This window comes from Babylonia areolata, chromosome 21 (genome assembly GCF_041734735.1).
Source record: "Babylonia areolata isolate BAREFJ2019XMU chromosome 21, ASM4173473v1, whole genome shotgun sequence".
Taxonomy (NCBI): Eukaryota; Metazoa; Mollusca; class Gastropoda; order Neogastropoda; family Buccinidae; genus Babylonia; species Babylonia areolata.
Window position 1 is genome coordinate 39,329,726 of NC_134896.1, and position 14,044 is coordinate 39,343,769.

At 42.2% G+C, this 14,044-nt stretch overlaps 1 protein-coding gene across 1 annotated transcript in view; it reads right to left on the bottom strand.

Moving 5' to 3' along the window:
* Window positions 1-591: 591 nt before the first annotated feature.
* Window positions 592-14,044, bottom strand: part of LOC143296198 (uncharacterized) — a 16,489-nt gene continuing 3,036 nt past the window's right edge. The window contains exons 3-11 of the mRNA XM_076608011.1: window positions 13,534-13,691; window positions 12,264-12,403; window positions 11,119-11,250; window positions 10,315-10,425; window positions 9,507-9,595; window positions 7,347-7,470; window positions 6,124-6,210; window positions 3,932-4,003; window positions 592-2,576 (exon numbers count right to left, since the gene is read on the bottom strand). Of these exons, the coding sequence (XP_076464126.1) occupies window positions 2,122-2,576; window positions 3,932-4,003; window positions 6,124-6,210; window positions 7,347-7,470; window positions 9,507-9,595; window positions 10,315-10,425; window positions 11,119-11,250; window positions 12,264-12,403; window positions 13,534-13,691 (1,368 nt within the window). The 3' untranslated portion in view covers window positions 592-2,121. The remainder of the gene's footprint in view (window positions 2,577-3,931; window positions 4,004-6,123; window positions 6,211-7,346; window positions 7,471-9,506; window positions 9,596-10,314; window positions 10,426-11,118; window positions 11,251-12,263; window positions 12,404-13,533; window positions 13,692-14,044) is intronic.

Sequence of the window (14,044 nt, forward strand, 5' to 3'; positions counted from 1 at the left end):
CAAATATACTCACAGGCAGAGAAATTTTTTTTTAAAGTGTGGCACTACGCTGCGGAGATGCACTCTCCCCAGGGAGAGCAGCCCAAGTTTCACACAGAGAAATCTGTTGTGACAAAGGGTAAGGCAATACAATACAATACAATACAATACAATACAATACGATGATGCTTAAAGAGATCCATGTAGATTTGAGAGAGAGTGACAGAGCTGTTCTCTTCACTCCCATAGACCCCAGTGTCAGCCAGACCACCTGCCATGTTGGTCATGGAATTTGTTCACTTCTCAAGAGAGATTTCTTTTAAATGGATGACACCTAAATGTGTGGGTTCCTCTTCTTCTTCTACGTTCATGGGCTGCAATTCCCACATTCACTCATATGTACATGAGTGGGCTTTTACGTGTATGACCATTTTTACCCTGCCATGTAAGCAGCCACACTCTGCTTTCAGGGGGGTGTGGGTTCCAGTCTTACCATTTTAGCCCTTAGCACATGCTGCTAAGAAAAGAGGTGACAGACAAACCCAGGTGTGGCCATACAAGGGGGGGTGGGGGGGGGGCGCAGAATGAGCAGTGTGGGAGTAATGCCACTGAAACCATGCAGATGACAGGCAGCCAAAAACAAAACAAAAAAAAGAGGTGCTGGCCACACCGATTGAAAGATCCCACAACAGTAGGCCTCTGACTGGGTTCAAAACCTTGGTCTCCCAGTCATCAGTCTGTGACACTACCCATTTTGCCACAGTGCCACGTAAATCCTGCTGTTTGTTGTTTTTTTGTTTGTTTGTTTTTGTTTTGTTTTTTCTCCTTTCTCCCCAAGAAGGAAGAAAGGCAAAAGTAATTTTCACTCTTTTTTTTTTTTCTTCTTTCATCCGGTATTTATTCCCTCACAGACGGACAACAGCTTGACCAGAATTCATTTAGATGAAATGTTCAGTGAGCTTGTCATGTTGCACCAGACTATTTACATGAGGAGACCAAAACAGGCAAAGAGAGACAAGAACAGACATGAACACAAATTGCACTGTGTATTTGTGGTTTATTGCATTTGCAAACAGACATCCATCGCCTTGTGATTTTGATAATCATTTACAAATGCTCTTATCTTCTGAAAGTGTAAAATTCCCAGCGTACTACTCGGAACATAAATCAGTAATATGTTCATTTCATCTGTCATATCACATAACGCATGCCTGCACACTTCAATAGTAGCATGTGCACACGCTTTTTAACAATGCCATGTGCACACATGCTTAAGTATCAGCTTGCACACACACTTACTCTACCATTTGCATGCAGACACACTCTTAAACAGCATGGACATACATAATAAACATATTTAAACACTAGCATGGATAGATATCATACACTAAAACATTAGAATGCACACACAAACACATAAAAGATTAGCATGTACTTCCATATTTGCAATTAAGCACATGCACCAACTTCACCCTCACATTCATGCAGCCTTGGCTTAAAGAGATGGCACTATCAGTGCGTGTGTGTGTGTATATATATATGTGTGTGTGTGTGCATATATATATAACACTCGCTTTCAGATGCAAATGTTCATTAACTGTCAAGAACAATCACCCAAATTTGTTGACAGCAAAGGAGGTTTATTACAAAGCTTGAAAGAAGAAAAAAGTAAGAAAAAATTCACATTTGTTTTCGTAGAACAACATCCTCTTGTTTGGAACTGTCACCATGGAGATCACTGATCACCAAAACTTCATTTGGGGATCACCAATATCAAAGGCGTTGTCAGTTCAGAGATGGTGATAAATGATGTAATGCATTACTGTGTGTCAGACGTATCTGGCAGGATCCACACACCACAACTTTCATTATATAAATACACTGAGGTGAGGTGTCCCACGGTGCCTTCTCTCAACCAGTCTTTCACCAAACGCCCTCTCTCCGTCTCTCCCTTTCCCTCTCTCTCTCTCTCAGATATGCATATATCTATCTACCCCTGTACACACACATATATATATACATATACAATAAGAAGGTCAGTTTGTGGTGAGATTCTTGAAACATAAGTACAAGTGTCAACCCAATCTCTGCCAGACCCAGACAGCAAATTTCCCACTCCCTCCCTGCCCTACCATCAAACCCTCAGTCATCTTGCCCAACCATAAAAGGGGCGACCATCTCAAAGACTCTGGAGCTGAGCAGTTCACCAGAAGTGGTGAAGATCCCAGAAGAGTTCAGCTGGTCCAAACTGAAGGAGGACGGGAGGCTGACAGACTGCAGCACAGTTCCTGGCGTGTAGCTGTTGCTGCCCGGCTGGGAGAACTCACTGTTGATGACCTGAACGGTGGAGCATTCGGTCATAGGAGCTTCGTCCTTCACTGCCTGCGACACGATCACATGGGAGGCGGAGGTGGAGGGAGCGAGATCTGGTCGGCCCAGCGTTACAGGGACGGCCTGGGGGCGACCTGACAGCAGAGAACATCCCACGGCGCTTTGGAGAGCGTGCTGAACGGGGTCCATGTGGATCACCGTCCCAGTTGTCCTGTCCACGGCACGCACAGTGAGCTGAGTCTGATGGTCAGTGAGGGGGCTGGCGGCTGTAAGAGAAAGAGAGAGAACACTCTTTGAGAAATTGATACCACCCTAGCAGTCATAAACTGCAGAAATATAAGGTAATATTCCTTATAGCAATTGTAAACTGCTGAAATATAAATTGATATTCCTTATAACAGTCATAAACTGCTGTAATGTAAAGTGCTGAAATATAAGTTGATACTCCTTTTTGCAGTCTGCGGAAAGAACACTTCTTGAGTGACTGACACCACCTAGCAGTTGCAGACTGCTGAAATATAAGGTAATATTCCTTGAAGCAGTCATAAACTGCTGAAATATAAGGTAATATTCCTTGAGCAGTCACAAACTGCTGAACTGTAAGTTAATATTCCTTGAAGCAGTCACAAACTGTTGAAATGTAATTTAATATTCCTTGAAGCAGTCACAAACTGCTGAAATGTAAGTTAATATTCCTTGAAGCAGTCATAAACTGCTGAAATCTATATATGTTGATATTCATTGTAGCAGACGTAAACTGCTGAAATATAAGCTAATATTCCTAGTTCACAATCCTCCTAAGCCATCTGAATCATGATGAACATCAAGACATTCAGTCTATGTTTTGTCTGTCTTCTTTGATGGACATCCTCCAACATAATTTAACTGAGGACAGGTACTGTTTTAAAGGTCCTATATGCAAATCAGCACCCAAATTTCTATTCAGAATCATGATTTAAGGCACAGGGAAAAGAATCCCTGCCCACCCTTTGATGTTTTTTGTCAAGTTCTCACCAAACCTGTTACAAGTTTCACATGTCCAGAAAATTAAACGACATACCATACCATGTATTAGGCCCAACACTCGGCTTATATCACAGATTGACATAAGTTTACATTTGGGCCAACAGCAAAGTGAGAGCTGTATTATCAATGGTTTCTCCAGTCAATGGGAAACCATTTACAGCTTAGTCTTTTGTGAAGGACTATGACTCTCAAACTAGGAGGCAAAATTGCACTGGCTCTTCATGCTGCAGCCTTGAGGGCTAGTTGGCCTTTGGGAATCATCCCAACGCCGACTATCCTAAAACCCTCTTGGCCGAGAGAGTGGGGATGTACTTGGGCAAGACACTCTCCTCTATAATAAAATTCTAGCCCAAATAGTCGGAACAGCAGTTGCCTCCTATGCTGTTCTGATGGTTATAGTCGAACACGACTGACTATCATATATATATATATATGTACTATTGCATTATGAATTATTCAGTAATGTCTATTTCATTCCCTCACACTGGCACACACCCACCAACAAATCTAAAGAAGAGCACAGTGAAACTAACCACCTTAACATAAACACAAACACGCCAACAACAGTAACTGCAATGGAAACATATCGACCTACCTTGAACCTGTGTGCAAGGATCTGTGTCTTTGATGCGCAGTTTGACACCACCGTGTGACAAAATTCCCTCCACTGAAAAGCAAAATGCAGTCCATGTATGTCTTTGCATTGTGGTTTATGTATGATGATGATGTGTACACAATTATCAAAAGTCACATATGATTAGAAACTGACTATTTTCTACCCTGTTAAACTACTTGTTTTCTACCCTGTCAAAATTGACAATGACTGTTATGATGCAATGTTAGTCATACAGTCTCAGTTTTAGACATCAGTGTTTTATACATTTCACACAAAGAAATCTGCTGTGACAAAAGAGAGTAATTCAGTTTTAGACATCAGTGTTTTATACATTTCACACAGAGAAATCTGTTGTGACAAAAGAGAGTAATTCAGTTTTAGACATCAGTGTTTTATACATTTCACACAGAGAAATCTGTTGTGACAAAAGAGAGTAATTCAGTTTTAGACATCAGTGTTTTATACATTTCACACAGAGAAATCTGTTGTGACAAAAGAGAGTAATTCAGTTTTAGACATCAGTGTTTTATACATTTCACACAGAGAAATCCATTTTGAAAAAAGAGAGTAATACAATACAATACAATACTTTGAGAGTAACAGATGGGGATGTAGAAAATAATGATAATTTTCATGTGAATCGGTTCTGCACCAAATGACCAGAAAAATGAAAAAGTTTTGCAGGATGACTGACTGTCAGTGTATGTTACATGCTGTGAGAAGGGGTGATGGCTGGACACTCACCTTCAGAAGAGCTGTGTCAGTGTATGTAACACGCTGTGAGAAGGGGTGATGGCTGGACACTCACCTTCAGAAGAGCTGTGTCAGTGTATGTAACACGCTGTGAGAAGGGGTGATGGCTGGACACTCACCTTCAGAAGAGCTGTGTCAGTGTATGTAACACGCTGTGAGAAGGGGTGATGGCTGGACACTCACCTTCAGAAGAGCTGTGTCAGTGTATGTAACATGCTGTGAGAAGGGGTGATGGCTGGACACTCACCTTCAGAAGAGCCGTGTTAGTGTATGTTACATGCTGTGAGAAGGGGTGATGGCTGGACACTCACCTTCAGAAGAGCCGTGTGAGTGTATGTAACACGCTGTGAGAAGGGGTGATGGCTGGACACTCACCTTCAGAAGAGCTGTGTCAGTGTATGTTACATGCTGTGAGAAGGGGTGATGGCTGGACACTCACCTTCAGAAGAGCTGTGTCAGTGTATGTAACACGCTGTGAGAAGGGGTGATGGCTGGACACTCACCTTCAGAAGAGCTGTGTCAGTGTATGTAACATGCTGTGAGAAGGGGTGATGGCTGGACACTCACCTTCAGAAGAGCTGTGTCAGTGTATGTAACGTGCTGTGAGAAGGGGTGATGGCTGGACACTCACCTTCAGAAGAGCCGTGTCAGTGTATGTAACACGCTGTGAGAAGGGGTGATGGCTGGACACTCACCTTCAGAAGAGCTGTGTCAGTGTATGTAACGTGCTGTGAGAAGGGGTGATGGCTGGACACTCACCTTCAGAAGAGCTGTGTCAGTGTATGTAACGTGCTGTGAGAAGGGGTGATGGCTGGACACTCACCTTCAGAAGAGCTGTGTCAGTGTATGTAACACGCTGTGAGAAGGGGTGATGGCTGGACACTCACCTTCAGAAGAGCTGTGTCAGTGTATGTAACACGCTGTGAGAAGGGGTGATGGCTGGACACTCACCTTCAGAAGAGCCGTGTTAGTGTATTTGTATTTGTATTTCTTTTTATCACAACATATTTCTCTGTGTGAAATTCGGGCGGCTCTCCCCAGGGAGAGCGCATTGCTACACTACAGCGCCACCCATTTTTTTGTATTTTTTCCTGCGTGTAGTTTTATTTGTTTTTCCTATCGTAGTGGATTTTTCTACAGAATTTTGCCAGGAACAACCCTTTTGTTGCCGTTGGTTCTTTTATGTGCGCTAAATGCATGCTGCACACGGGACCTCGGTTTATTGTCTCATCCGAATGACTATCGTCCAGACCACCACTCAAGGTCTAGTGGAGGGGGAGAAAATATCGGCGGCTGAACCGTGATTCGAACCAGCGCACTCAGATTCTCTCGCTTCCAAGGCGGACGCGTTACCTCTAGGCCATCACTCCACTATGTATGTAACATGCTGTGAGAAGGGGTGATGGCTGGACACTCACCTTCAGAAGAGCCGGCACGCTTTCTGTCCATCCTTTTCTCACAAGGCTGGCTGATTCTGATCTCCTTGCCAATGTCCGCTCCTGGCACTGAAACAGTTCATGATGATCGCTGCCTGATCACTCGAGGTAGCCAGGCTGGAAGAGATTTCCTCTTCATCTCTGCAGACTCCAGTCTCTAGTTTGTCGTACGATGATTTATACCAAGGTCCTGTACTTGAATGCATGCATAAAATAAAAATCTTGCACCAACATGAAATCCAATTTCACCATATATACTCATGGTTGACAGTAAAGTAATTAAAACTACTCTCGTCATTCCGTGAACAATTTGGAGTGGAGGGGGCGGGAGGGTTAAAATTTTCAAAATTATTTGTAGGTATGGGACCTTTGGAATCATGTGGCAGTGTGAGAGACTTTAGAGGCACTGACCAGGTGTTTTGAATCAACACTTTGTAGTTCATATTGGTGAAGTGTTTGGTCTGTTGAGAGTTATTATTTTGGTCTACAATTGTGTCTTCATTCTGTTCCTTACAATGACATGAATTTTGAAACCATACTTTTTAAAACTGTCCGAATGATGTTCATATGTGTTACTATGTGGATATGTATATATCAATTGTGGAACTGGGTATATTTTTGAATTTCCATATTTAGAGGTGGGGGAGTGGGGTGGGGATCACTGTCAACTATTTACAGGACACCACCCAGTCAGTAATGTCCTCTTTGACAGTCACATATACCCTTTTAGCATGTTACTGTGTGAAAGGGAAAAAATGAGTTAGACAGACACAGACTGTGACAGAAAGAGAGAGAGACAGAGAGACAGTGACAGAAAGAGAGAGACAGACAGTGACAGAAAGAGAGACAGACAGTGACAGAAAGAGAGAGACTGACAGTGACAGAAAGAGAGACAGACAGTGACAGAAAGAGAGTACAGAAAGAGAGACAGACAGTGACAGAAAGAGAGAGACTGACAGTGACAGAAAGAGAGACAGACAGTGACAGAAAGAGAGAGACAGACAGTGACAGAAAGAGAGACAGACAGTGACAGAAAGAGAGAGACTGACAGTGACAGAAAGAGAGACAGACAGTGACAGAAAGAGAGAGACTGACAGTGACAGAAAGAGAGAGACAGACAGTGACAGAAAGAGAGAGACAGACAGACAGACTGAGACAGAAAGAGAGAGATCAATGATCAGATAACAACAGACATGTCAGCTCACCATAAGTGAAAGAACAGGAGCTGGTCTGACCACTCTGAGTGCAGGACAGATGCAGGACAGCTTCCACTGGCTCTGTGATGCCCGGGTTTGGGGTGTAGGGTGGCATGGGGTAGGTCACCACCCGCTGAACACACACACACACACACACACAGGGTTCATTCAGAATCATGGAAGTCTGGAAATTTGAAAAAAAAAAAAAAAAAAAATGAGTGGAGTGGAATTTTGTTTAATGTCCCGTCACACATACTGGTGATTGCAGACATTTTGATTAAAGTCTTAATTTTCACATTTGAATGTTATCATTTAAAAGGCAGGAGAAAATGGGGGGGGGGGGGGGGTTGAATGGCGAGTTGGGGGAAACCTGGCTGAAGAAGGGTGGAATCAAAGATAGGTATTTCTTCTTCTTCTTCTGCGTTCACTCGTATGCACACGAGTGGGCTTTTACGTGTATGACCGTTTTTACCCCGCCATGTAGACAGCCATACTCCGTTTTCGGGGGTGTGCATGCTGGGTATGTTCTTGTTTCCATAACCCACCGAACGCTGACATGGATTACAGGATCTTTAACGTGCGTATTTGATCTTCTGCTTGCATATACACACGAAGGGGGTTCAGGCACTAGCAGGTCTGCACATATGTTGACCTGGGAGATCGGAAAAATCTCCACCATTTTCCCACCAGGCGCCGTCACCGTGATTCGAACCCGGGACCCTCAGATTGACAGTCCAACGCTTTAACCACTCGGCTATTGCGCCCATCAGATAGGTATTTGAAATAAACATCTTCATACCAGGAAAAATGACAGAACCATTTCCAGTGGTGGAAATGTCTTGGGGGGGAAAAAGCGTGTTGCCCTTTAGGGTCGGGAAAAGTTGTGGAATTTTCATAAATCATTGACCAATCCCATCAAACAAAGAACTTAATGCATTACAGAACAAAATACAATACAAACAAAAAGTGTTGAATTTTTTTTTTAAATTGATACCAGAATATCCACAGATGTCTTTTCATTAGTGGTGTAGCAGAAAGGGTTGGGTTTTTTTATTGTTCAGTTTGGCATTGGAATTTTCAGTCTGGTCAGGAAAATGTATGAAAAAAGTATGGAATTTTTGTTTTGAAACCCTGTGCTGACTCAACCAAGAGAGAGGGGATCAGTAAGTGAGGAATGGGAACAGGTAAGGCCATCAACAGAGTCACTAGCACATGATTCAGAAGAGTTTTTAAAATGTATATTCAATAGGCAACAGTTTTCATCATTTATTCATTTATTTTTTACATGCTACAGGCTTGGTATTTGTTTGTTGTTTTGTTCTTTCCCTGTGTTGTTTGCTGCTGTCGCTGTTGTTAAATTGTTGCACTGGCACTACATTATTTACAGCTGCAGTGCATTTTGGCCTGCTCTGTGTCCAGCACAAAGAGGAGTCGAATCTCCTGGAGCTTTTTGTCTGTCTGCCCCAATCAGTTTCAGTTTCAGTTTCAGTAGCTCAAGGAGGCGTCACTGCCTTCGGACAAATCCATATACGCTACACCACATCTGCCAAGCAGATGCCTGACCAGCAGCGTAGCCCAATGCGCTTAGTCAGGCCTTGAGACCCAATCAGCATGTTTGAGGGGACACTCCAAAGTGAACATCAGAATTCAAGTTGGCAGAATCAGTAATGAAACTGAACTAAGATGTGATGAAGGCGCCTCACTCCACTCTGCCTCCTGCCTCTCATTTCTGATGTTAAAATCACACTGTTTCCCTTTTTTTGTACAAATAACAGAAATATTTTATTTTGTTTGTTTGGTTGGTTGGTTTTAATCAAAAAAAAACACAAAAAACCCTGCATATTTTCATGTCTCAAGATACTGTCAAACACAAAAGAACATCACTTTAACCCTTTCACCGCCAGTCAATTTAGAGTACAAAATCCCCTTGTGATATAAACACAAAAAAGACAGTGGCTAAGAATAGCTGGGGATTCCGCCTGCCATGTATAGAAAATATGGCCTATCCTACCACCGAAAATTAAGAGCAGTAGGTTCATGGATAACAGACCCATGAGTGGTCACCTTTCAGTGACATGGGTCCTCTACCACACCTGTGCATAAATGCGAGCTTGGTGGTGAAAGGGTTAAAGAAAACAAAAAAACTGGACTCTGAACATGTATGCGTACCTTGTACAATATCTGGTCTTTTGTTGGCTTATATTCTGGTGATGTCCATGCTTCTTCTCCAGCCACTGTCACCTTCAACGTACATTCTCCTGAAGAAAAAGAATATGGTAGTTCTGAAATGTCAGGCATGAGAACAATGCCTTCACAACCTCTGTGTCACTGATTCAAGTGAAAAAAAATACATTAGGCATGGATGAATTAGCTCTGTGTCACTGACTCAATTAAAAAAATACATTAGGCATGGATGAATTAGCTCTGTGTCACTGACTCAATTAAAAAAATACATTAGGCATGGATGAATTAGCTCTGTGTCACTGACTCAATTAAAAAAATACATTAGGCATGGATGAATTAGCTCTGTGTCACTGACTCAATTAAAAAAATACATTAGGCATGGATGAATTAGCTCTGTGTCACTGACTCAATTAAAAAAATACATTAGGCATGGATGAATTAGCTCTGTGTCACTGACTCAATTAAAAAAATACATTAGGCATGGATGAATTAGCTCTGTGTCACTGATTCAATAAATGAATTTAAAAAAAAGAAACATCTGGCATGGAAAAAAAAAAAACTATGTGTCACTGATTCAATTTTTAAAAATTCAGACATGGAAAAATAAACCTGTGTCACTGATGTAAAATCGAAACTCACAGGTAACATTTGGAGGAAGGAAGTCTGTTACATGCCTTGTCAAATACAGCAGTATAAAGGATGGATGGATGGATGGTTTATTCATATAACGCCACTGCCCCTCAGGAGAGATCAAGAGACGTGCACGAACTGTCTTTCAAAAACCAGCAGTTACCTTCAGTAATGAGTGGCCCATCTTCAGTGGTGAAAATATCCACCTGTCCACCATCCTGGGCTGACACACAGCTGGTGCTCAGTTTAAGTACGTCCAGCCTGGTCTTTTCACCTGAGACAGAGGCAACATATTCATATGAACTGGAAATACTTTCTTCTTACAAAAAAAAAAAAGACATAAAAAAAAAATGAAAGAATTTTTAAAATAATAAAATCATAGTCGATTTCATAAATGCATAAAGAAAAAAAAAAGCATGCATGAAAACATTATACACTTCAGCCATTGCTGCAAGTCACACTCTGAAGGCACACATACACACACATGCATGCAAGAGTGTGTGTGCACACACACACACACACACACACACACACACACACAAACACTCCTCTGCACACACCCACACAAACACAAATACTCCTCTGCACACACCCACACAAACACTCCTCTGCACACACCCACACAAACACTCCTCTGCACACACCCACACAAACACAAATACTCCTCTGCACACACCCACACAAACACTCCTCTGCACACAAACACAATTACTCCTCTGCACACACCCACACAAACACAAATACTCCTCTGCACACACCCACACAAACACAAATACTCTTCTGCACACACCCACACAAACACTCCTGCGCGCAAACACACACACACACACACACACAAAATACTCCTAGCTGCACACACACACACACACAAATATTCCTGCGTGCGCACACACACGCGCGTGCGCACGCACGCACGCACGCACACACACACACACACACGCGCATGCACTGTTGAACAAGCACTGACTGGCATTCTGAATGATGTTGCTGAGGCAGAAGAGAGGGGGGGAGGAGGAGCCCTGGATGGTGGTGATGACACCCAGACACACCTTGGTCGTGTTGTACTCCCTCTTCGTAGCACACTGCCGGAAACACTGCTCTGAAATCACACACACACACACACACACGTCATCGTCATCATCATCACCATCATTATCAACACCACCATCATTATCATCACCATCATCATTATCACAATCATCATCATCACCATCACCATCACTACCATCAGCATCATCACCACCATCATTATTATCACCACCATCACCATTAGCACCACCACCATTATCATCACCATCACCATCATTATCACAATCATCATCATCATCATCACCACCACCATCACCATTATCAGCATCATCATCATCATCATCACAATCATCATCATCATTACCACCATCACCATTGTCACCACCATCATCACAATCATCATCATCGCTACCATCACCATCATCGTCATCATAAGAAGGATCATCGTGGCCATCACCATCACCATCATCATCGTAACTCTTTTCTCCAGTATGGGTGTCAGCCCAATGCAAATCCACTTAGCCTCTTGGCCAGGTGGTTGGTCCACATCTGTCTGTCCTCAACTCTTCAGCCCGCCCAGCTTGGGCGGCCCTGCCAGGAGCTTTGCTGCGCTCTCATTGGCATAGTTCTCTGAGTCACTGAGGCACTCGATCAAGCCATCAGATCGCGACAAGGAATTGACCTTGTTGTGATGGGTTTCTTACAATCCTGTATGAAAATATCTGCACGTATTATGGTTCTACCGCCCCCCACACCCCCAAAAAAGAAAAAAAAAAAAAAGATATGAACTAACTGACAGAATGACTGATTGATTAATTAAGAAATGCTTTATTGTAAAATTTGAATATCATCTACATCCCCCCTCTCCATCCCCCCCTGCCCCTAACCCACCCCACCCTCCCCCCCCAAAAAAAAAAAAAAAAAAAAAAAAGAAAGAAAAATAAAGATATGAACTAACTGACAGAACGACTGATTGATTAATTAAGAAATTTGAATATTACCTTACATCCTCCCTCTCCATACCCCCCTCCCCCCCCCCCCCCAAAAAAAAAAAAAAATGACAAAGACATCAGGCATTGTTACCTTTGTAAGGGGAAGGCAGAAACGTGGCTCGCTCCTCCAGGACTGAGCTGATGGTGGGGGTGGATTTCTCTTCTCTCCCCTTCCTGGCCGTCTTCTTGGTCTCCCTCGTCTTGATCCTCTCAGTGCGCAGGTAGGGGATCCTGGGGCACAGCGGGGCGTGTCTCAGGCTCATCATCATCGCTCTCGCTACATTTTTCTGTGTCATGTTCTTTGTTTGTTTGGGGTTTTTTTTTTTGTGTGTGTGTTTTAATGTCATGCTGCACCCACATATACCTTTGTGACTTTACAAAGACGTGGAACAAGCTCCCGGATAACCTCCGTCATTCTGATTCCCTCGCATCTTTTAAATCTCGTCTCAAAACTCACCTTTTCCCTCAGCAGTTAAGTTCAATTGTGGCAGGTCCACTTCCTTTGCCGCGTTAGCTGTGCTTGACTATGTATGTATACATATGTATGTGTACATAACTACATGCATGTATATGAATGTGTATTGTGTGCGCGTGCGTTTATTTAAGTTTGTGCCTGCCTATGTGTGCGTATGTGTTAGGGTAGCTGTTACATACACATGTATTGTTAAAATGTATGTACGCAGTGCGTGTGTAGTCATATTTTGGTGTGTGTATGTAACATAGATGTAATGTTTTATGTTAACAAAGCGTTTTTGTAAAGCACCTAGAGCAGATTTCTGGATAGTGTGCTATATAAGTATCCATTATTATTATTATTATTATTATTATTATTACTTTCCATCTCAGCCCTCCTCCTACTGTTCTAGATCTTTTTACTTTTTTATTTTTATTTTGCAAAGACATGTACACAATACAGAATGAATAAACAGTATAAATGAACAGTAACATAATCCTTCTAGATCTTTACTGTTGCTTGGCTGCTGGTTCCAGAGCGCTGATAATTCTCTGAAGAAGCAAAAGATCAAAAGGACAATGCTCCCTTCCTCCCTCTCTCTCTGTTAATATCTCCTTCCTGTGCCATTTTATTGTGCAGATCCCACTACTCAAGGAAAAGACTGAATGCACAAAAGCAAAGCTGTGTTCAGTTACCTATCATTCTGAAAATCACGATTTTTTTTTCTTTTTGCTCTACCACATGCATGCCAGACATTGTCAATGTCATGTGTATACATCACACAAAGTGAAAACATTCGCTGTTTACAGTAGCACATTTATCTTATTTAATCAGTACAGACACTTTTTTTTTTAATTTAAAGGAAGCTTTGAATGGCACAGACATCATTTGATTGTTTGGGCTTTACCTGACCACCTGAGTTCTTTTGCTGATGTGGTAGGTCTTGGTGTACACGCCGTGGTCACAGTCTCGGCCAACCAATCCATTGGGGTGAATCTCCTCCGTGTGCTCCGCGTCAAAGCAGACGATTTGGATCTGCACGTGCCTTCCGCTCATGTTGTGCAGCTGGTGACAGGTGTTCAGTGCGCATAGGGTAATTTCATCTGTCTTTTTGTGTGTAGAACTTGTTTGTAATTCATTTTCCTTGTTTACTATTTCTTTTCTCTTTTTTAGCATATTTATCAATATCAGTGACATGAACATTATATACTTTGTTGCCAATGTTCAGGACTGGCGTACATGCAGATGAACATCGTCATCATCATAACTTTCATTCTTCTTCTTCTTATCATTATAATGATTATTATAAGTATCATCATTACAATTATCATTACTATCATTATCATCATCATTATTGTCATTACTATTATTTTCATCATCATCATCATCATCAATATTATTATTAGGTACACCTCAGC